The 22,708-nt window shown below is 47.7% G+C and overlaps 1 protein-coding gene across 7 annotated transcripts; it reads right to left on the reverse strand.

Moving 5' to 3' along the window:
- Positions 1–1,316: 1,316 nt before the first annotated feature.
- AKTIP (AKT interacting protein) lies at positions 1,317–20,818 on the reverse strand. 7 transcript variants are annotated; one of them, XM_053270941.1, is made up of 10 exons: positions 20,612–20,818; positions 13,549–13,666; positions 12,845–13,050; positions 10,508–10,572; positions 10,310–10,410; positions 6,689–6,777; positions 6,491–6,589; positions 5,624–5,731; positions 4,351–4,411; positions 1,317–2,448 (listed from the first exon to the last, which is right to left on the reverse strand). In XM_053270941.1, the coding sequence occupies exons 2-10, from the start codon at positions 13,588–13,590 to the stop codon at positions 2,341–2,343; spliced, it is 879 nt and encodes a 292-aa protein (XP_053126916.1). In that variant the 5' UTR covers positions 13,591–13,666; positions 20,612–20,818; the 3' UTR covers positions 1,317–2,340. The 7 variants fall into 7 exon arrangements, with proteins under 7 accessions (XP_053126916.1, XP_053126913.1, XP_053126909.1 ...); XM_053270938.1 differs by having other exon boundaries at positions 1,317–2,451; positions 13,549–13,661; positions 20,612–20,817; XM_053270934.1 differs by having other exon boundaries at positions 1,317–2,451; positions 20,612–20,817.
- Between the last annotated feature and the right edge of the window lie 1,890 nt (positions 20,819–22,708).

The raw sequence follows: 22,708 nt of genomic DNA on the forward strand, positions 1-22,708 counted from the left end.
GGACGTGTTCTTGGAACACAAGTGGCATTCAACAATTATGGTCAGTATGAGAAATCTCTTATATGGTCAGACTAGCACAGGTCAGCTTTACTAGTGGAAGGCAACAAGTAGAAAGAAGGTCCAACACATTACCTCTTTGTAAATAGAAGGGGATAGTGTGTAGCCTGTCCATTTGCACAGCTACTCTAGTGTTTAGGTTACCAGACAAGGGAAACACTGAACCTGCTTCTCTATAGTTCTCTCATTGCCAAGAGGAGGTTGGGTAGTACAGGAAAGGGCCTATGCTTGGGGTCATGTTAGTAAACGGATTACTACTTGTTCAGTAACCCATCACTCCCTGGACAGTAACAGAAATGCTAGAATCAAGTGTTTAAAGCTTTTCCAAGGAACAAAAGAAAGCTTTAGACTTGGTAGGTTTAGGCATAGTTTGACACTTTTGCCTGAACCAGTGTGTGCATACAGGCCAGAGTCCTCACCAGTATAGTGCCAAACACAGTTCAGACATTGGATCCATGGAGCCTATTAGCATTTCTCACATGCAGCTGTTCAGAGTCCAAACCCTACTGTTATTTTTTCTTATGTTCAAGATGCCAGGGTGCTCCCTCTTTAGGAGGAATTACACTTTCACCTTTGTAGTAGAGTAGCTTAACACAGCCTTTAAGAATCTCTTCGGCTGGATTCCATACCCATCCCTTACAGGCAAGACACCACCCACCCATTAAAGAGAGACCAACCCATTAGAACCCACCCATTATGAGAGACTCTTCAGCCCCACCCAGTTATAGATGCACATTCTTGAAGATAATACTAGACTACACTGTAAAGTGTCTAAAGCATCTTTACACACCCAGCCTGTTCCTCTTAAACATGCAAGACTTGCTGGAATTGGGGGGGTGGGGGAATCAATCTGGGATTTTGAAATCTGTAAAAATGGTCAGGGCAGCTCAGGCAACAATGTTAAGAATTTTGCTTTAATGCCAAATGAGACTGAATTCCCTTTTCTTGTAAGGCAGATGACTTGTCTTCAGGGAAGTACTACCTCAGCTTCCACGACTGCTGGTGTGCACCTTGAGAGAATGAACTGGAAAGGTTTGCATGTTGGGGGCAGTAGATGAAGTATGCTGCAGCTGTGAGGCCACACACATAGATAAACTAGGGCCAGCAGGAGCAGTCAAGCAATCTTAGACCACCTACAGCAGTTTACTCAAACTGTGCCCAACTATATATGGACTTTAAAAACAGAGATACCTTGAAGCCAGAAACCTTCATATTCATCACTGAAGTTCATGTAAAGAACCACAGGGAGTAACAAAACGTTTACCATGATTGGTCTTTATTTTTTTTTTAAGATGCCACTATTAATACACATTAGTCTGACAGCCAGCTATGAGGAAACCTACCCAAGATCCCCTTGAGTTTTATTAAACCAAGAACTACACCACTAAGAGCTTGATATTTGTTCTAAGTCAAAGAGCCTGATAACACACTCTGTTCTTCCTCTGCCTTCCTGACTAATGTGCGTTTTAAGGCTGCCTCTAAGAGAACTTAACACATCCCGAGACTGCGGTTTTAAGATGCGTGCAAACATCATGAAGAAGAGGTTACAACATGTGTACTCTTGACAATCTTGGGGGGGTGTTGCCAATTGTGACACCAGTTTAACTTCTTCCTCGTATGAGATTTGCAGGCAATTAGACTGTAGGCCTAAAGATGGTGGAGGAAGTTCTCTTAGAAGCAGCTCATAGCGACAACATCTATTGGGAAAGTTAGATGCACATCATCATACATGCCAATCGCAGCTTTGCTGCCCCTAGACGGGCTAGAAGAAATCTGAACCAACTATTTACAAATTCCATATCCTAAAGTATTTACAATACAAACCAATGCATTTAAAAGTTTTAAATATAGTATTTTACTCTGCTATATTAGTTTACATAAACACAGATGCCCTCGGCGATGAAATTTTCCCTGTCTGCTCTTTACATTTTAAAAAAATGCTAGCCCCATAAGGAAATGTTTTTAAAAGCTTAAAACGTAACCCACTTAAGAGCCCGCAGCTGGATTAGCAGCCCGAGGTTTTACCTGCCCTGGGTGGACTTTGCTAACAGAAGTCCAGCCATGTCAAGAGCCACTTCCAACCGGCGGGCTGCAATTAAAACAATGCGTGTGTCAAAACATCAAGAAGAGTCCGAGCAATCCATGGAGCTGGTTTGAGTCACTGCTAGCATTTACTCTTTACTAATCCAAAGTCGAGCAGGAAAACCGTCGCTTTGCCGTTCGGTTCTCCATTCCATTCCCTCTTCCTGCAGAAAGCGTTGAGTGCTTTGCTGTCTGCAGGAGTTAAGTGGGCAGAGTCTTTTCCTCTTTGCTGAAAGGCTGAACTGACCCAGGCTTCACCCATGACAGGCCAGACACTTGCGCGCTTTTGCACTGTTGATCCTCTGCCTTCTTCTGGGGGGAAAGCAGCAAAGAGTGAATCAAGACCACTTGCTTGAATGATATCCGTACATGACATTAATTCTGCCAGGGCAGCCCTTCTGCAAGATCTCTTAACACACTCCTCCTGTCTTGCATCGAACCAAAAAGACAGCCACCAGTATTCAGTTTAATCATCCACCACATTGCCAATTCCAAGAATTATCTAGCGAGTTAGGTCTTCAAGACCTCAGTGTAGCTTCAGGGTCCATTTATTTATGGCTTGCCCACATCTCTGCCGAAGCAGTTAAATTGAAAGTGCAGGAAGATTGTTTTTTAAAGCCATGATGCAGGAAGAAATGTTCTATAGCAGGGCTGCACACTTTTGGCACTGCAGCAGTTTCTGGACTACAATTCCCATCATCCCCAGCCACAGAGGCCAATAGAAACTATGGGAGTTGTAATCCAGAAACTGCTGGAGGGCCAAAGCCCTGCTCTGTAGCAACAGGGACATGCAAGCACACGACACAAGCATTGCCTATTTCTGATAATGCAGCACTGCAAGAGGCAGAGTTTAAGAAATGCCAACAGCAAGACTTGGCATCAGTTTGTAGGCCTACATCTTGGTTTCTACCAAGACCCACTAGGCAACTGGTCTACCAACTGATTAATCTGAAACAGGAGAGCAGTCTAATGCAGCTGATGGATAATGCTTTTCCCTCCCTGGTGAGAGTACTGCCCTTCTCCCCACTGCCGGTGCAAGTCTGAGCTTGCCTCAACAGTGGGTGTAAACTCTGCAAAGGACACAAGATCTCTGTTCCCAGGACATACCCAGGAGGAGTGCATGAGAGATGTTCAGCAGCTGTGGGAGAAAAACCAAGTTCTCCCCTCCAATATAGGAGGGTATCCAAAGCAAATTTAGTGCTCAGGATCATTAGGAAGGGGATTGAAAATAAAAATGCTATGATAATGCCTTTATAAAAATCTACAATGCAGCCACATCTGGAGTACTGCACACAGTTCTGGTCACTGTATCTTGAGGACATTGTAGAACTGGAAAAGGTGCAGAAGAGGGCAACCAAGATGATCAGGGGCCTGGAGCACCTTCCTTATGAGGCAAGGCTACAATACCTGGGGCTTTTTAGTTTGGAAAGAGAGGAGACTACGGGGAGACATGATAGAGGTTTATAAAAATAAGCATGGGGTGGCGAGAGAGGGAGTCCTGATGCATTGATTCCTTTCATTCAAGACCACATTAACGCATCTTGCAGGGGACAAAGGAATTCGGACAAAGCTAAGCGCTTCTCTCTTTTTAGCACAATACTTGCTGTGTCAAAGAATTCACTAGACAGTAAAGCTATGCACATCAAGATGTTCTTCACAGCACAGAACAGTTTTTAGCAGCAGAGGATAAAAAAATCCTGGCTGAGCTGTATTTTTGAAAGCCAGCCAGCCAGCTTGGGAGCCCAGCCAACCAGCACTGCACACTTAATGTTAGATGCAAAACTCGGTGGAACGTCAAAGCAGAACTGTGCAATTCACTATTCAGTCCTCTTCTATGGGAGGAGTTTTCTCCGATTCCAGTCCTGTGTACTTCAGACCGGAAGGGCAGGGTGGCCATATGCTGGCTTTCCAAATCTGGGTGCCTAGTTTGCATATTATGTAAACTGGCTTGAAAATAATTTTTGAGCAGAATAGTGACTGCACGTTTTGCTCCATAACTCCGCTTCTACAAGGACTAGAGCTTAGCTTTTTTAAAAAAGGAAAAAGCTGAAATCTGGGCAAATCTGGGTGAGATGCTTAAAATCAGAGTGAAACCCAAAATTTGGGGGGGCATGGCAACTCTACAGAAGGGCTTCTGTGTTTCCTTTCTTTTTTAACCCAAGTTACACAAAGTCCCTGCAATAGTGAACAAAGTGAATCCCTCTTACATACCTTCTGGGTCAACATCTTCTCTCTAGCTTCGTCATGTATAGCCGGATTCCAAGGTGAAAAACTGAGACACACAAGCAGAACATGAGTCTGTGAGACTGAGATGCTTCACATATGCAGTAGGATGTCAGCTCAGTAAGTTGGCAATTTAAGAGGCGTACAATTAAGTTGGAAAGGAAAATAATGACAACACTCCACTGGGCTTATCGAGAGAGGGCTACCACATGCGTGTCCATAAAATTCAACTAGAAGACTTTGAGCAATGCAAACGTTGCAAGAAGACACTCTAAATTTCAAACGGGTTCTGAAGTTCGAGGCTAGCTTAACACAGCCTCTGCAAGGAAGGCTGCTGTGTGAAGCCAGCTCAGCTGAAAAACTAAAGGGGGAGTTTGGTGCATGGAGGTTAAATTGAAAGCAAACACAATGTGAGGGACTACAGAAGAGGCTTCCTGCTTAGGGAGAAGAGAGCTGGTCTTGTGGTAGCAAGCATGACTTGTCCCCATAGCTAAGCAGGGTCTGCCCTGGTTGCATATGAATGGGAGACTTGATGTGTGAGCACTGCAAGATCTTCCCCTCAGGGGATGAAGCCGCTCTGGGAAGAGCAGAAGGTTCCAAGTTCCCTCCCTGGCTTCTCCAAGATTGGGCTGAGAGAGATCCCTGCCTGCAACCTTGGAGAAGCTGCTGCCAGTCTGTGAAGACAATACTGAGCTAGATAGACCAATGGTCTGACTCAGTATATGGCAGTTTCCTATGTTCCTGTGTACTAAGGCTTTTAGATCTTACAGTTAGGATGGTCTTGTGGTAAGGTAAAGTGTGCCGTCAAGTCGTTTTCAACTCCTGGCACCCACAGAGCCCTGTGGTTTTCTTCGGTAGAACACGGGGGGTTTACCATTGCCTCCTCCCACACAGTATGAGATGATGCCTTTCAGCATCTTCCTATATCGCTGCTGCCCGATATAGTACCAGCGGGGATTCGAACCAGCAACCTTCTGCTTGTTAGTCAAGCATTTCCCCACTACGCCACTTAGTAGCAAGCATGCAGGGTCCGTCCTGGTTTGCACTTGAATAGGACACTGTGTGTGAGCACTGTAGGATATTCCCCTTCGGGGATGGCCCTGCTCTGGGAAGAGAAATGGCATGCTTGCATGTAGAAGGCCCCAGATTCCCTTCCCTGCACCTCCAAGATAGGGCTGAGAGAGACTCCTTCCCGCAGCCTTGGAGAAGCCACTGCCAGCCTGGGTAGACAACACACCAGAAAGCTATTATGGCTACTTACCTAATTGCATAAGGATCTTCGATCTTGGGGGGATCAAATAGGTGGCTGCTGCATAGCTTGACACTGTCTACCACCTTACTCTTGAAAAGCTGGATATCCTTTTCATACCTATGAGTCAGACAAGACACCCCAGACAAACATGCACTTTAGACCTGCCCATCTGATAGGACTGGGAATGTTTTGCAAGGGCATAACACAAATGCGTGAGCTTGCTCTCCATATAAACACACTTAGGAATGCTTCATGTGCATACAAGGCTTAAATATCCAGAATGGGATTAGCCCAGATCAGACCGCCTCTCCACCCACCTAGACTGCAGTTACCCAACTTGAAATGAGAGTCTTTTTATTCTGCAGTCAAAAGGGGAAAGGAGCAGCCATTTTCTCTTAACCTCTTGGGTGTCCTACCTTTCTTCTTCTTCTTCATCATCATCATCTATTATTTATAGTTACTACAACACCTGCTCTGCCTTCCTCCTTTGGCTTAGAAAAGCACCAGGAAATCTTCCTACTCAACTCTGTCTCAACAAGGAACTTTGCCAAATGCCAGCTGTTCATTGGAGTGGAGGCCAGAATACAACCCAGGTGCAGAAAAAAGCTTGGAAGCTGAACTCTCTTTCCCTAGCTGGTATGCAGAATTACGCACAGAGTTGACTATATTCAATTAGCCGCCAACATATGTGTGACTATAGTATGTGTCATGTTAGTGGCTAATGCTGGGCACACGCTACTGAAAAACAGCTTGAGACCCAAACGACACAGGAAAGTGCAAATGTTGATGCAGCAAAGGCACGTGCAAAAGAAGATGCATTCCCCAGCTGCAGTTCATCCTGAAGGCCAGTGGCTTCTCAGAAACTTCTCAACTTACAGCACAGCGGCTTCAGGATTCGGAGGAGAGGCCGTGTCAATCTTGTAGAAGACCCTGCGCGCATACATCAGGATTTGCCATATGTGGTTATGGTTCCGCCTTTAGGAAGAGCACAAGGAGATCACAGCAGTGCCGTTAGCGAGCTGCCCAAACAGAGCTTCGCTGTTCATTCGCTACATTCTCCCACATTACACTGACCTCCACTTGGCAAATGCTCTCTTCACATCCAGTTCACCTGAGACGGGATCTACGAGTGGGTGGAAGACGGGCAGATCGAAAACCAAGCGCTGAGGGAAAGAAGGAGGAGACATCAGAACCAAGGTGACGCTTAGCTGTGCAGAGCAGCCCACCAGGGTTATTGGCCCTCTTCCCAACACAGGAAGAACCAGCCAGCTTCCAAATGGTGGACGTTTTCCTCCTTGGTCACCTGGGAGAGATTCTTCCACAGTGCCGGCAAATGCCCATCTGTAAGCCTGGAATTTGGACACTCCATAGTGTCTGTTTGCTTTTATGTACTTTTACACTGATATCCTGCTCTTCCTTCAAGGCGCGAGGGTATACATGGTTACTCAACAGTTTGGAGTGGTCTGAAGGATCACCTGTTCAAGAGTTTCTGCCCACTGGACAAGATTGCCAGCGAGGGCTCTGCTCCAAGTGCCAATGATGGAGGAGGCTCGGCTGTCGAGCACGCAGGACAGGGCCTTCTCGGTTACTGCCCCCAGGCTTTGGAATGCTCTCCCTGTGGGCATCTACTCCTCAGCTTTCATAATGGCTTTTAGGAAGCAAGTAAAAACTGGTTTACACCCAGGCTTTTAGATGAGTGTTATGTTCTGTGTTGCTCTGCTCTGGATATTGTTGTGTTTGTTTTATTGTTTATGTGTTTTTAGCTTTAATAGACTTGTACAATTTTTAAACACTGAAATTTAATATTTGTATTGTTTTAAGTGGTTGATATATTTGTATTGTTTTTAAAATACCGTAAACTGCCTTGGGATTTATTTATTTTTTAATAAAAGGCGATATACAAATCTGACAAATAAAATGGTTATGTTGATCCTCACAACCACCCTGCAAGGTAGGTTTTGACACTCCAGAATGTCCGTTTGCTAAGCACCCTTCATGCTCTTGCATTGCTGGGCAGCGCAAACAAGGCTAGTACTCAAAAAGCACGTTTCTCAGGTGACACAATTCGTTAACATTGCATTGCTTAGGAGACTTAAGTTTATGAGCAATATTTCTGCCGACATTCTGTTTTGCTTCTTAGCCAAAACTGGGTCCCAGAACAGCTTACAACTCAAACCATACAGAAGAACAATATAATTAGGGATACCTTGCCTGTTCAGAAGGGCAGTCTTTTCCGGCCCCTGATAGTCAGTGGCAAAGTCTGGGCTCCAGAAAGAGCTGCAGGTGGAATCGGGGTGGGCAGTAGAGAAGCAACCCCTCCATCAATCTGCAGAGTCTTCTGGTCCCTGGTAGATGGAGACAGAATCCAGATACCCAGACTCCATCCCTCCAGTACACAGAAGGGAATGCACAGAGTGTCAGAACGGGAATGGGGAGAGACCCAGGTTTGAATCCCTACTCAGCCATGAAGATCGCTAGGTGACCCTAAGCCGTCACACTCGGATTAACCAATCTCACAGGGTTGTTGCGAGGATAAAAATTGGAGGGCAAACTATATACATGGTCCAAAGCTCCTTAGAGAAAGGACAGGACAGAAATGTAGCTAAAGATGCCAACCTTTTAAAGGGGGTTGTCTTAAATTCAGAGTCATCTCCTATTCGGGTAAACATGGTAGACATCCAAAGCAACAGCCCATCTCCCTCTATGGCAGCCATGTTCTAGTCCTATTTGCCCACAGATCAGACCCACCACACATTCAAAGTCTTCCCAGACAAAGACGCCTGAACATCCCACACAGCATGGGAAGCAGTTCTCAGAAGCGGTACAAATTACTCTCTGCATTTTACAGCCCGACTTGCTGAGTGCTCTACTCGTGATTTTCAAGAACTTTGGCCAGGGGTAGGCAGCCTTAGCACTCCCGCCTTGGTTGAACTACAACTCCCATCATCTCCAGCCACAATTTACTGGGGCTAGGGATGATGGGAGTTGTAGTTCAACAACTGGAGTGCCAAGTTTACCCCGGCTTAACATACAGTTAAGTAAGAGGAGGATCCGAGAGAAAACAGAGAAACTGGAAGGAGCCACCAGCTGATCAACACCATGCGACACTTTCAGTTAACTGAGTTGCCTTGCTGGCCAACTGAGTCTTTTGGAAAAGGCATTTAAACACCCTCACTGTTATTTCCCTTTAAGGCTTTCAAAGAAGTCCCTTGTACTCAAAGGACGACTGCTTACAGCGAGATGCCAAGAGTTCCTTTGCCAGTTGTCATAAAGATGTCCAGGCCGGGCTGAATCCCTCACCTTTTGAGAACTGCCAGAGCCAACCAAGGGAACCAGAACAACAAGCAAGAACGTTCTGCTGCTGCTGGTTCTAGGGAGTTTTGATTTCAGGAATAGATCTCACACCATACAATATAGGGACAATAATCTAAGGATAAAATACGGCTGCTCTGGGATTGATAATAGGACAATTTTCATGATTAATGGGATGGGAGAAGCCTTACCCCCAACACAGGGGTCACTGAAACCATTGAACATGTATCATTATATACCCCTGCTAACTAAGCCAAGAGGCACCTTGGTGATTCTCTATTTAGCAGGGGGAGAGCAACTGGCCCTGTCCGTCCCCAGCACAGCATCCAGTGGCTGTTGCTGGTGTCTGTCTTACATTTCTTTTAAAACTGTAAGTCCTTTGGGGACAGGGAGCCATTTTACTTATTTAAATTTGTTTATAGGTAAACTGCTTTGGGAACTTTTGTTGAAAAGCGGTATATAAATATCCATGGCATTCATATAGTGGTCGTATTATATTGAAGGGCTGCCTTTAAGGCCCTTCTTTCGTCAGACATTTGCCCTTTAATTTTTTTAAAATTGGTATTGGTATTGTTGTCCACCACCTAGAGTCTTTGGAGGAGGCGGTATATAAGAACCCTAATTAATAAATAAAGCTCATTTTAACATGGCTCATGAAATGAATCGCGGCTCCCTTTATTACACATATTTCCAGGGCATTCAGATGAATTCTATGTTTCTAGGTTACTGTCAGATCAATATACGGAAGCCACTTATAAAGTCACTAAGTTCTGTGGTGCTGCGTGTCACAAAAGCGATTAGTTATGAACACTCCTGACAAATAACTATAATGGACAAGATTTAAGTAGTTTTGTCTGATGTGTATTAGCTCCTGTATGCACTCTTGTTTTAAATATGATGTTCTGTATCCTGTATCAAGCTGGTGACTGACCACAATGAAGTGACTGGATTTGAAGTCTCACCCCATTTAGCAGCTGGGTCGGAGGGCCGGTGAACCCAGCTGCCAAACGAGGAAAAGGAAAAGCTCTCTGCTCAGCTGCTACTAGGCACACAGTCACAGACAGTGCCTCCAACCTTGTTTTTAACTGACAATCAGATATTAGGAGCATCTCCCAAACTAAGGCAGGAGGAAGCCAAAGGCCCCCTTTGGATCACAAAACACATAATATTTCTCGGCTGCTTTTCCATCAAACAGGCCTTCAGAATGACTTAGAATTAAGATCCAACACAACCACATCATAGTACCCACAAAATGCAGCCGCAGCAGAAGATAACCACAAAGGAAAGGAAAGCGAAGGGAGCTTTCCCTTTGCTTTCATTTCACACCTCATTCAGCCACACAGAGAAGGCGACGACACAAACTCTGGACTCATCACTACTTACGGGGCAGTCACCATCTGGGTAGTTGTCAGGAATGTATACTGTAAATTTAAACACGCCGTCCTGGTACAGTCCATGCCGGATGAATATTACCCCAAACCACACTGCAAGGAAAGGGAGAAAAAAAAATGAGCAGGTGAAAATAAAATGGAATGCTTCTAAACATAGGGAAGCAACACAAACCAGGAGTTTCAAACTTACTTAATGCTGACTGGTAAGAAGGTTGCACATAGACACCAGGTAACTTCTGTTTCACCACCAACGTACTGTAATGAAACGCAACCTAGATAATTAGAATTAAAGTCTCACCTACACACTTGTATCAAGGTTTTCAACAAAAGTGCTCAGCTTTCCAGGATTTCAGAAGTCTTATTTTATAGTCCTTGTACTTTAGAAGCCTTATCAAAATCTTCAGGAAAGACAGCCTATGCATACCAGCAACTCATTATCCTGAAAATCTATTTCACTCTCTCCGTGCGTGCATGTGCACACACGTGCACATTTCTTATTATTTCTTACATTTGTATACTGTCCCATACAAAGAAGTCCCCAAAATCCATTAAAACAATTTAAAAATAAGAACAACTCAAACCCAAAGCTTTAAACCTATGAACTAAAAGTCTAGCTAAACAGGTATGTGTTCAGGTCCTCCTTAAGAACATTCAGAGAAGGGGAATCTCCAATTTCATTAGGAAGTGCATTCCAGTCTCCTGGGGCAACTCTTCTAGAAAAGGCCCAGTTTCGTGTCGCCACCAACCAAGCCAGTGGCGACCACAACGGGACCTCCTTAGATAATCTGAATAGGTGGCAGGGTTGATGAAGAAGGCGACGTCCTTACATGGACCCAAGCCATGTAAGGATGCAAAGGAATCTTCACAGAATATGCTAGCATTTGGACCATCAAAGCCAGTACAGCCTAGTGGTTAGAGTGTTGGACTAGGACCAGGGAAAGCTGAGGTCAAATCCACGTTCAGTCATGAAACTCACTGGGTGACTCTGGGCCAGTCACTTCACTCTCAACCTAACCTAAATCACAGGACTGTTGGGAAGATAAACCGCCACACACACTGCTCTGGGGTGCTTGGAAGGAAAATGGGATATAACTGTAATAATAATAGTCTCTGCAATAGTGCACTCTGTAAAGGGCATCTGCCACTGCTCAGACCCACCCGTTTATTCCAAAGTGGTCCATGGACCCTGAGAAGCAGAATCAAAGGTGACCCCGTTGCTCTGAAGTAGGAAGTGACATGACCCAAAGCTTGCAGACACCAGAGAAGCCGAGCAAATGTCAGCCAGAGGGAGGAGAGCCAACTTGCTAGCAAGAGTAACAAAGGTGCACTTTGAGATCAGAAGGCCTGTGGCAAGCTGGAAGAGCCCATCACGTTTTGCTGCCTTTAGGACTCACTTGCGTCTCTCTCATTCTTGCCAAGCAAAGGCAGCACTGGACAGGCACTAACTCTTAAGACTGAAGGGTGAAAGCAAGGGTCGAAACGTAGGGAGCTGCCTTAGACGGAGTCAGACCCTTGGTCCATCTAGCTCAGTATTGTCTGCATAGACTGGCAGCGGCTCTCCATGGTTTCAGGCAGGCGTCTTTCCTAGCCCTACCTGGAGATGCTGCCAGGGATTGAACCTGGAACCTTCTGTCGGCAAAGCAGACGCTTTACCAAGGAGCTGCAGCCCCATACCCGACAAGAGCAATAGAGGAGCGACAAGAACAAACCCCAGCAGGTGTCAGACTGGGTGGGGTGGAGAGGGGCACAGAGGGAGGTCTGTGACCTGAAGAGATACGGCGCAGCAACCTCACGGAAGCTAAGCAGGCCATCCAGACACCCTGTGGACACTTCCCTGAGCCCCATGGAAGACAGACAACATTGCACTCCTTAAGGCAAGAGACACAGTCTTCCATTTCCCATCAATGGAATGGGATGGGATACGTTCTGGTGGGCTAGGATTTTATGGGCGGGGCTGTAGCTCAGGGGTGGAGCATCTGCTTTGCATGCAGAAGGCCCCAGGTTCACTCCCTGACAGCATCTCCAGGTAGGGCTGGGGGGAAACTCCTGCCTGAAACCTTGGAGAAGTTGCTGCCAGTGAGTGTAGACAATACTGAACCCGGTGGACCAAGGGCCTGACTTGATATAAGGCAGCTTCCTATGTCTTTGATGGAAACTTAAAGAGAACCAGACTAGAGAAAGCTCTTGAAAGAGGACCATAACTCAGTATGGTAGAGCATCTGCTTTGCAGGGAAAAGGTTCCAGGTTCACTCCCTGGCAGCATCTCCAGGTTTGGCTGGGAAAGGCTCCTGCCTGCCACCTTGGAGAAGCTGCTGCCAATATGTGTAGACGATACTGAGCTAGATGGACTATGGTCCCACTCGACATAAGGCAACTTCCTAAGATCCTATGTAGCAAGCAAAGCCAATTAATAGACTGGGATGTCAATGAAAACATAAACTGTTCTATTGGAGGGGAACAAACAGCACAACTCTACAAAATACCAAGCAGGCGAAATAACCAAGCAGAAGAAGAAAGGAAGACCTACAATTCTGCCAGAAGGGAATACTCCAAGTAGAAAGGCCCATAGGAGGCGTGCGTTCCGTTCGCGGACTGGGCAGAGAGGGCAGGAGAGGCTGGCTTGGTCATGGGCACAGCATTCTTGGGAATAGGAGGCAGCTGCTTTTTCGGAGCGGTGCGTGGAGGACTGTTCTTCAGCTCGCCAGTCAGAGGCTTTTCTTCTGTTTCAGGTCGCTGTTAGAAAACGCAAAACACAGAACACAGCTCCATTCCAGCAGCCCTCAAGACGGGAAGGGGAAGCTTCCCCCATCTCTAGGGGTGTTCCTCAAAATTCAGCTGTGCTTGACAAAATACATGTCTGCAGCTATGATGGCGGATATTTAGAGACCGCTTTTCAACAAAAGTTCTCAACGCAGTTTATGTAAATAAAGATAAATAGTCTTAGTACTAAATACATGCCAAGCCAGTGTTGTAAAGCAAATCCCAGTTGATACACAATTTTGAGAAGACCTCGACACACAGTCCAGGCACTGATGTGACTACAATGAGATCCTGCCTTTCTTCTACCATGGAACTTAAGGCAGAGGATTCACTTCAGCAAGGGGAACGTAGGAAGCTGCCTTATCCTGAGTCAGGCCCTTGGTCCACCCACTCATCAGGCATCATTTTTCACTCGTCACAGACTAGTAGCCGAGTGGATTTCCACAGCCCTGCCCATCAGACTTACTCTACCTTGCGTGTGGCACTTGTGGACATGCTCCAGAAAGGGTTCATAGCGTGTATTCCAAGTGGACAGCAGTAAATGCGTTATTCCTTCCGACAACTCAGCTTTCTGGGGTTACTTTCTATCCTAGAAATACAAAGTGAAGTTACTCATCTGAAAAGAGACTTCCCTACTTCATACAGCCTGAATAGGGCAGCTATACACAACCCACTGTAAGTCTGGTCCCCGGAGAGCACTCCCTCCAGGCGGGTGCGTCATCCAACCTGCCGAAGCCCAGTTCCTGAGCCCAACATGCTCTGCCCAAAGGTTAGAGGATTGGACTGAGGCTGGGGAGATCCGAGTTCAAATCCCTATTCGGGCACAGAACTCACTGGGTGACTCTAGGCCAATCACTTCTCTCACAGCCGAGCACTCTAGCTGTTGTCAGACTACAACTCCCATCATCCTCAACTGCAATTTATGGCAGCAGGGGATGATGGGAGTTGTAGTTCAACAGCCGATAACTCAGGCTTCAAAGGAATGGTATGACACAGGCATTCCCAACCTGTGGTACTCCAGATGTTGCTGAACTATAACTCCCATCATCCCCAGCCACAATGAATTGTAGCAGGGGATGATGGGGGTTGTAGTTCAACATCTGGAGTAGTTCAGACTGGGAATCCCTGGTATAACACAACAGGTTCACTTTGTTTAAAATCAATTCCCAACTCCATCCTATAAGCTCAAGGCTATGTGTAGTATTTTAAGGTCAAATTCATCACACCCAGCAGAAAGAATGTGAAGTGTCGCCCAGAGATCCTTCACAAATCATATTAGGAAAATCAGTTCCATCAGCTGAATATAGATGCAAGGTTTTGGTAATCTCCAGCACCTCCCATTCACAAGAACCCTTAGTTGATAAACCTATTAGCACCACCTAATGGCGCAGCGGGGAAATAGCTCGCCTAGCGAGCAAGAGGTTGCCTGTTCGAATCCCCGCTGGTATGTTCCCCAGACTATTGGCAACGCCTATTTCAGGCAGCAGCGATAGAGGAAGGTGCTGAAAGGCATCATCTAACACTGCGCGGGAGGAGATGGCGATGGGAAACTCCTCCTGTATTCTACCAAAGACAACCACAGGGCTCTGTGGCCGCCACGAGTCGACACCGACTCGACGGCACAACTTTACCTTTTATTTTACTTAAAGTTTTTTTTTTTAAACCCTTCCTGTCCATGGTGCTCAGAGAACTGATCAGGCCTCATACATGAGCTGAGGCTGCTGTAATTGAATATAATTGGCCTCTGTGATTGCCCATTCATTCCAGTGACTGCTGCGGGTATGCTTGCCAAGATACAATTTGGAGTTGACCAGCCACTGATGTCATACTTAGCAGGCAGACTTTTATATCCACGCAGTCCAGGCAGCTGTAGTCATCCCTTCTTTAAATCAATGCTGTCACTTAGGCTCAGTTGCCCTTGCCAACGGTCTAGTCAGCCTGCATCTGCACCCACAGTTTCCCTCCAGTCCTTACCACAGCAATAGGGGACGGAAGGGTCACAGACCATGGCACAGTTAACACAACTCTAGTGGCAGTTCCGACCTAAAACTGATTTCCTACAAGCTAAACGGTGAATGTGGCATCTTATTTCCCGTACCCTGGGGGAACCAGAAGTAATAACACAGTGCAGGTAATTCCTATAGTGCTATTCCAGAATAAGCACACATAGCTAGCAGCCACTGCCGACTATAACCACCACCAAGTCACAATCTGCACTCCTTCAGGATCAACAAGCTTGTTGCCCTTCAAGGAACTTCTTGCTACAAGTATCCGACTAATGACTAGCTGATTCCGAACTTGGGTTGACGCTGCTGGAGATTCGGACCGCATGACCGCTTCCCCACAGCTCTATTCACACACGGTGTTCAGCACTCATACAATGCGTGGACAGTGTAGAAGGGTACAGAATTGTGCAGTAGTTGCCACCGGGTGGCACAGCGGGGAAATGACTAGACTAGTGAGCAAGAGGTTGCCAGTTCGAATCCCCGCTGGGATGTTTCCCAGACTATGGGAAACACCTATATCGGGCAGCAGCGATATAGGAAGATGCTGAAAGGTATCATCTCAAACTGCGTGGGAAGTGGCAATGGTAAACCATTTCCGTATTCTACCAAAGACAACCACAGGGCTCTGTGGTCGTCAGGAGTCCACACCGACTCGAGAACACAACTTTACAGTTGTTTACAGGTCACACTGAATGACGTGTAAACCTGAATGACTCCTGAATGACGCTTAAGAGAGGAGAGCTGATCTTGTGGTAGCAAGCATGACTTGTCCCCTTAGCTAAGTAGGGTCCGCCCCGGTTGCATATGAATAGCAGACTACCTGTGCAAGCACTGTAAGATATTCCCCTTAGGGGATGGGGCTGCTCTGGGAAGAGCAGAAGGTTTCGAGGTTCCAAGTTCCCTTGCTGGCTTCGCCAAGATAGGGCCGAGAGAGATTCCTGCCTACAGCCTTGAAGAAGCCACTGCCAGTCTGTGAAGACAATACTGAGCTAGACAGACCAATGGTCTGACTCAGTATATGGCAGCCTCCTATTATTATTATTTATTTATTTTTACATTATTATTTTTACATTTATATCCCGCTCTTCCTCCAAGGAGCCCAGAGCTGTGTACTACATACTTGAGTTTCTCTTTCACAACAACCCTGTGAAGTGGGCTAGGCTATGTCCCTAATGCAGATACATCATGGCCATACATTTGAGGAGCCTGTACCCAGGTTCATTTTCATAAGGAATGCAGGTATAGTCATTCACACAAACACATGTACAAGTGTACAGACAACTGAACACATATACAACACAATGTCGAGAAAAGGCACGGGCGGGGGGGACAGGGAGACCCGGCATCAGGGGTGTAGTGGAGGGGGAACACGCAGGGACGGAGTGCAGGTGCTTCCTGGGCTGCTCGGGTGTCATGGGGATTGCCCGCACTTCTGAATATGCAACGACATCACTGCCGGGCAGGCACCAGCCACTAGCTAGAACTCCGTTGAGCTGCGAGAATGAAAGAAACCTGCATCCACCACAACAAGAGGAGCGGGATTCAACTCACCCGCACGCTCTGCATCCGCTCCATCAGCCCCAGGGTACCAGTTCAGGAGCCAGCAGTACTAAGCATTGCCCCAATGCCGGGGCCTCGAGAGCTGCCCAAACACCACCCGCCCTGCTGCCAGGCCCAACTGAAGTCCGCGGCAACATGCTTCCCCATCTTCACCCTGTATTGGTTCGTCCAGTTCTGTGTCACCTTCTGCCAGGTTTTATCAACGGCTGACCCCCCTCTACAGCTCTCCTCCTCTCTCCCCAGGGTTATAGATACTCTTTTTTGCAAGCAACGCATAAGAAGACTGTGCCATCTTCAGGACACATGAGCTCAGCCAGGGAGCATGCAACATAAAAATAGGCCAGCCGAGAAGCGGCAACAAGTTAGACCCGTCCGCCAACTCCACTATGTTAAAAAAAAAACCAACTAAAAATGACAAACACCAGCACACCGGCACACCTTCATCTGAACACCTCTTAAAGACTTCCTACAACAAGACTCCTAACAGGCCAGGCTCTGCCTATATTTCCCCCTCCATCTTCAAGTTATTTGGTTAATAGAAGCAAACATTCACGATAGGACTGGCGAACTCCTCAGTCTCAGAAAGAATATTCACAGAAGTGGGTCACAGCAACCAAGTGGGTCACAGCAACCATTTCTTTCAGAATGCACCGTAGTCCAAATATTTGACAGCCAACCCTGAGGCGGGGAGGTGGTCTGAAAAAGAAGGCGAGGAGTTCAGGAGCAAGCAAAGCAGAGAGGGTGGGGGGAGAGAGAGATGGGGAAACCTGTGCAAAGAACAGAGCAGGGGCTCTCCAAATTGACTTATGATGTAGTCCCCAAATGCTGGACTCCAACTCCATAAGGACATAAGAAAAGCCCTGGTGGAACAGGTTGAGGCCCATCCAGTGCAGCATCCTGCTGGAGATGTGCACGGACCGAGGTTCACGCACTGGTTCGGCACCAAACCGGTTCGGATGCAGTTCGAACCAGTTCGGTGCTGCGGGGAGGTGAGCAGAGAGTGCGATCTTTAAAGAAGAGAAGAGCAAGTCCTCTTCCAGCTTCCTGATGTGGCGGTGCTTGTCCCAAGAACATCTCTACATCCTGCCTCACCCACCAACCCGGTACACTTGGGAAGCCTGAAAGCAGGAGGAAGAGGAAAACCACCCCTTCCCTTGGTGCTCCCTAGCACCTGGTGTTCAGGGGCATGCCCCCTCTGATCCTGATGGAAATATACCGCTTCCAAGGCTAGTAGCCATTGATAGCCCATGAATCTGCCTAATGCTATTATAAAAAAAACTGTCAAGATTGGTGGCCAGCACTACATCCAGTGGCAGCAAGTTCCATAGTCTCCATTTGCTTTTTCCATAGTAAATTCCAAGGCCATCGGGGCTGGGAATGGTGGGAGTTGTAGTCCAACATCATATGGGTACCCAAGTTCAAGAACCCTGCAGTAAAGTGCTATAGTCAAGACAACCAGAGATGTAGGCTCAAAACTAATGTTTTGGAAACAAATCCATTTTCAACCAGGCACAGACAAGAATTCTCCATATCTTCTACTGGTAGACAAGTTTCCCTCTTCAACCCTCACCAATTCACAAGCAGCCTGGGGAAAAAATGTGCCCATCCTTTTTTCTTTCTTTCTTTTTTTTAAGGCAGTCCCAGAGCTGGGAGCATTACTGACAGAACCAACGAAAGCCTTCATGGGGGAGTTCCTACAGACCTGACACAGACTCAGTGGTTTAGTCTCCTAGTCAGTGGATGAAGGGAAGAGAAGCTGAATCTCTGTGTATCAAGGAGCTTGTTTTGTATCCAGCAACACAACAGGCACAGAGCACAATCACTCCCCCTGCAGCAAGAAGACATCCACATCCTAGAGCAGGTGGGGGCAAGACAGCAGCACAGCATATGAATTCCAAGCCTTGGGTTCACTCTTGGGAGAGGTGTCCCCAAACCAAGCTGCCTTGAATGAATCATTCCGATGCCAACCTCCTAGTATGCCTGAAGCATCTGACCTACCTACCCCCCCCGCCCCCCAGAGCCTTCCTGTCTCTCTGCAACAGTATGGCTCCTTTATTGATACAACAACATTGCTATCGCCAGCCAAAATACACAGGTAGCTGCCTTTTACTGAGTCAGACCCTTGGTCCACCTAGTTCAGCGCTGCCTACACTGACTGGCAGCAGCGCTCTGAGGTTTCAGGCAGGAGTCTTTCACAGCCCTACTTGAAGATGCTGCCAGGGAGTGAATCTGGGACGTTCTGCATGCATGCCTACTTCTGAACTATGGCCCCATCCTCCAAGGGGAATATCTTACAGCAGACAGCACTCGCATGTAGTCGCCCATCCAAGTTTGCAAACCAGGGCAGACCCTGCTTAGCAAAGAGGACAATTCATGCCCACCATTGCAAGACCAGCTGCGCTCTAACAGTCCAATACGATTCATTCCACAAGGTCTCCCCTTCCCCTACTAATCTCACCTAGAAGTGAACCTCTTTTTAACTGGTTGTTTAAAAAAAACAAACAAACTGGTTTTATGCTATTGGTAAGCCCCCAGAGATGAAAGTTTGGGGCAGTGTACAAATCTGATAAATAAAATATAAAATGAAAATAAACTACACCCAGAAGTGACCCCACTCCATCTCGCCCTCCACCCCAGAATTGCCCATCTCATCCATGATGGCCCTTGTTTACACCACCACTTACCTCCAGCGACCTTTACACCCATGGCCACCTTGCTGCCACCGGAAGAAGCCTCCTCCAGCAGACTCAGGTGCGACTCTGCCCATTCCTGCTCATGGGTCCTGCCCTCCCTCCCACAAACATCCCAGGACATCCAGCACCCCACAGAAGCAGAATGCCTCTTGCAGCTCTCCCCAAGCACTTCCGCACCGGACTCCTGGTCACTGGGACACCCAGATCGGTTCTGCTCCCCAAACACTCGGTGCCTCCCCACCCCTCACAGCAGACACCTTCCAGACACACCGCCCACTTTTCCTCCTCTGCTCTGGAGAGTTGTCACTCCTGCAACAACACAAGTGTTGTTGTCACAGAGGCTTTTTCAAACCCCCGAGCCTATAAGTCGGTTCCCTGGCATTAGAATAAAGCAATGGGAGGAAGCTTCACCTGCTGAACTCCGGCTTGTCAAGCGGCTGCCCCTGCCTCCTTTCCCTTTAAGCCAGCCGTTTAGCCCCAGAAGAGAAAAGGCTGCCTCCTTTCCCCACTGGGCGTACTCCTTGACAAGCAGCAGTCCAGCAGGTAAAGCTCCACTCCAGCCCTGCCAGGACCCGCAGCAGTCTTCACCTGCTGGACTTCTGCTTGCCAAGCGGCCACCATCAAAGCACAGGAGCAACCGAGGAGGGAATTGGGGGCAGCTCTGTCCCTCCCAGCAGCAGAGCCCCCTTTCTCGAGCAGGGGCCCTCGCCTCGCTCTCGGGCTTTTAAGCCAGCAGCTATAGCAGCATCAGTTCGGCCGGTGAAGACTCCCCACCCTCAGCAGGGGGGAGGCGTGAGCTTCACCTACTGAACTCCTGCCTGCCAGGCTGCTGTCTTCAAGGCAGAGTGTGTGTGGGAGGGGGGGACACAGAGGAAAAGAGTGGCAGCCCAGCCCTCCTCCCCACCAGAGCCCTCCCGCTCTGCCCCCCATGGAGAGCAATGCACCCTCCCCTCTTGCTTGCTTCCCGAGGGCCAGCCCGCTCCGCAGACCTCCAGCCTCTGACCTGCACCCGCCGCCGCCGCCGCCGCCGCCTCCACCCTCCTTCCTTCCAGCGCAGGCCGGGCTGTCAGCTCCAACCAGCGCGTTCCACCTTCTCTTGGGGAGGAAATAAAATTGGTCCTGCTCGGCCGCCGTCCCGAAGGCAGGGCGCGCGCGCGCGCGCTGCTTACTCCCTTCCCCGCGACTGGCACAGCGCGTCCTGGGGAGCGGGGGGGGGGGAGGCCGCCCATCCCTCGGTGTGCGCGCGCACGCCTGCCGCTTCCCCGCAGCACTCACCCTCATCGGCCCTTCCTCCTCCTCCAGCGCCGCAGCCCCTCCTTAGCCGGCCAACACCCGCCTTCGCTGCTGTGGTTATCCGGCAGAGGCCAGGCGCTCCCATTGGTCCGCGAGCCGACCAATCAGGGGTCGGGCTCCGCCCGGCGGTGTTTGTGACTTCTTTGGTAACCTCCCGGCGCCCCTCTTGTGAGGCCACGAGCAGCGGCGCGGAGAGGCAGGCCGCTTGGGCGTCGCCGGTTGCTAAGGGGCGGGGCCCGGAGCTGGATTTGGATTGGTCCCACCGGGGAAGAGGCGGGAGAAGCTGGGAGAGCCCTGTGATTCGACGACAGAGGACTGATTGATTGGAAACTTGTCCAATCGGTTGAGGTGGCGCCGTTAATGCGTGCGAAGACTACCAATGGGAGCGTTCTGGATGAGAAGAGGGAGCGAAAGGGACATGGAGGGGCAGAAAGGAATTGTGGGGGCTGTTGTTGTGAAGGGGGCGGCCACAAGGTGGAGCCATGTGGCGGAGGTGTTTCCTGTAAGGCGGGGGTTCTGCTCATACTTGGGTCCCCAAATGGTTTTGTGTGTGGTTTTAGACTACAATAACCATCACCCACTGCCAATATAGAGACAGGGGATCATGGGAGTTGTAGTTTAAAAAAAAAGAACAACAACAACACCATCAAGTTTGAGGGAAAACCCCTCCTATAAGATGGAAGTACCCTGTTGCCTTTCAAAGGCTCACATGTTTATTGCTACCTAAGCCTTTGTGCTAGTAGGCACCGTTTTTAAAATACTAATTCCATTATAATTTTTTTTCATTTGAAACATTTATGTCCTGCTCCTCCAGTGTAATAGTACTCTGGGTGGCTCACAACAACAACAGTATAACATTTTAATTAAAACACACACACAATCACAGTAACTCTGGAAGGTGTAAAATCACAAATCAAACATTTGTTTCTTTTGACTTGGTAGTTTTGGTGAAATTGACCAGCTGAACTTTAAGGGACAGGCTTGTTTGGGAGATAGCCCAGGTGAAATTGACCATGATATGTCTCCACCACCACCACTTTTCATTGTAATGTACAAACATTATAGCACTCTACTACCAGACTTTTCTTCTGATTTTGCAAACTTCTTAAAAAGATGTCAGTGTTTTTCTCTTCTTTCAGTCTAGATTATTGATTCAATCTATCCTGCATCAGAAAGTCTCATTTCACAACTCCTGATAATAATGCCTAGGATCTAACTGGTGCTAAATTGATCCCTTGCAGCCATACCGTGGCATAACAGGAGCTAATACAAGACTCCAAGTCCCAAGAAAACCAGACATAACTGAATGTGAATGAAGTCCTTTATCATCCTCCCACTTAATTAATGAACATATCACTATCCCCTAATGGAGCAGCAGGGAAATGATTTGACTAGGAAGCCAGAAGTTGCTGGTTTGAATCCCCATTGACTCATATCGGCCAGCAGCGATACAAGAAGATGCTGAAAGGCATCATCCTATACTGTGCGGGAGAAGGCAATGGTAAACCCCTCCTGTATTTGACCAAAGACAACCACAGGGCTCTGTGGCCGCCAGGAGTCAACACCAACTCGACGGCACACTTTACCTTTTGGATCTATATATCAGTGAGGGTAGCTGTAACTCTTCCGTCTCCACCACCTGCTCTGATCATCTCCTAGGATTTTGCACCAGCCTACTTTGTGGAGGGAGCTGCGTTCCTTGTCATAGCCTCATTTACATAGATTCTTCTCATCAAGATGAAAGAAGCAGATTAAAGGTAAAATCAAAGAAAACTGACAGTCCGGTATGTATAGAAAACTTGACAGCATCTCAACAGCGAGTGTAAATGTGTGACAGAACCAGCGTTACTTCAAAGACGTCACGTCTGCGAGGAGGAATTTCAGAAAGTGCCAACCAAATAAGAGAGCTGGGGTATTGTTTCACCATATATCATACACTGGTGATTTTCTTTTAAAATATCAAGGGTGGGTTTTTTTAAAAAAAATTGCTTGTTTATTATTTCTTTCATTCCATTTCTTTGTATTCTGCTTTTCCATTACACATTGTGACTAAAGCAGCTTAGAACACATAAGAAGACA

The sequence above is a fragment of the Hemicordylus capensis genome, chromosome 9 (genome assembly GCF_027244095.1).
Source record: "Hemicordylus capensis ecotype Gifberg chromosome 9, rHemCap1.1.pri, whole genome shotgun sequence".
Lineage (NCBI taxonomy): Eukaryota > Metazoa > Chordata > Lepidosauria > Squamata > Cordylidae > Hemicordylus > Hemicordylus capensis.

Excerpts from the sequence above, each read along its gene's own strand:
- AKTIP (XM_053270938.1), bottom strand. The coding sequence starts at position 13,590 with ATGAACCCTTTCTGGAGCATGTCCACAAGTGCCACACGCAAG. Across the intron at positions 13,051-13,548 it reads CCACAAGTGCCACACGCAAG|CGACCTGAAACAGAAGAAAA; the intron begins GTAGAGTAAGTC and ends GTTTTCTAACAG. Across the intron at positions 10,573-12,844 it reads TATTCCCTTCTGGCAGAATT|TACGTTGGTGGTGAAACAGA; the intron begins GTAGGTCTTCCT and ends GTTTCATTACAG.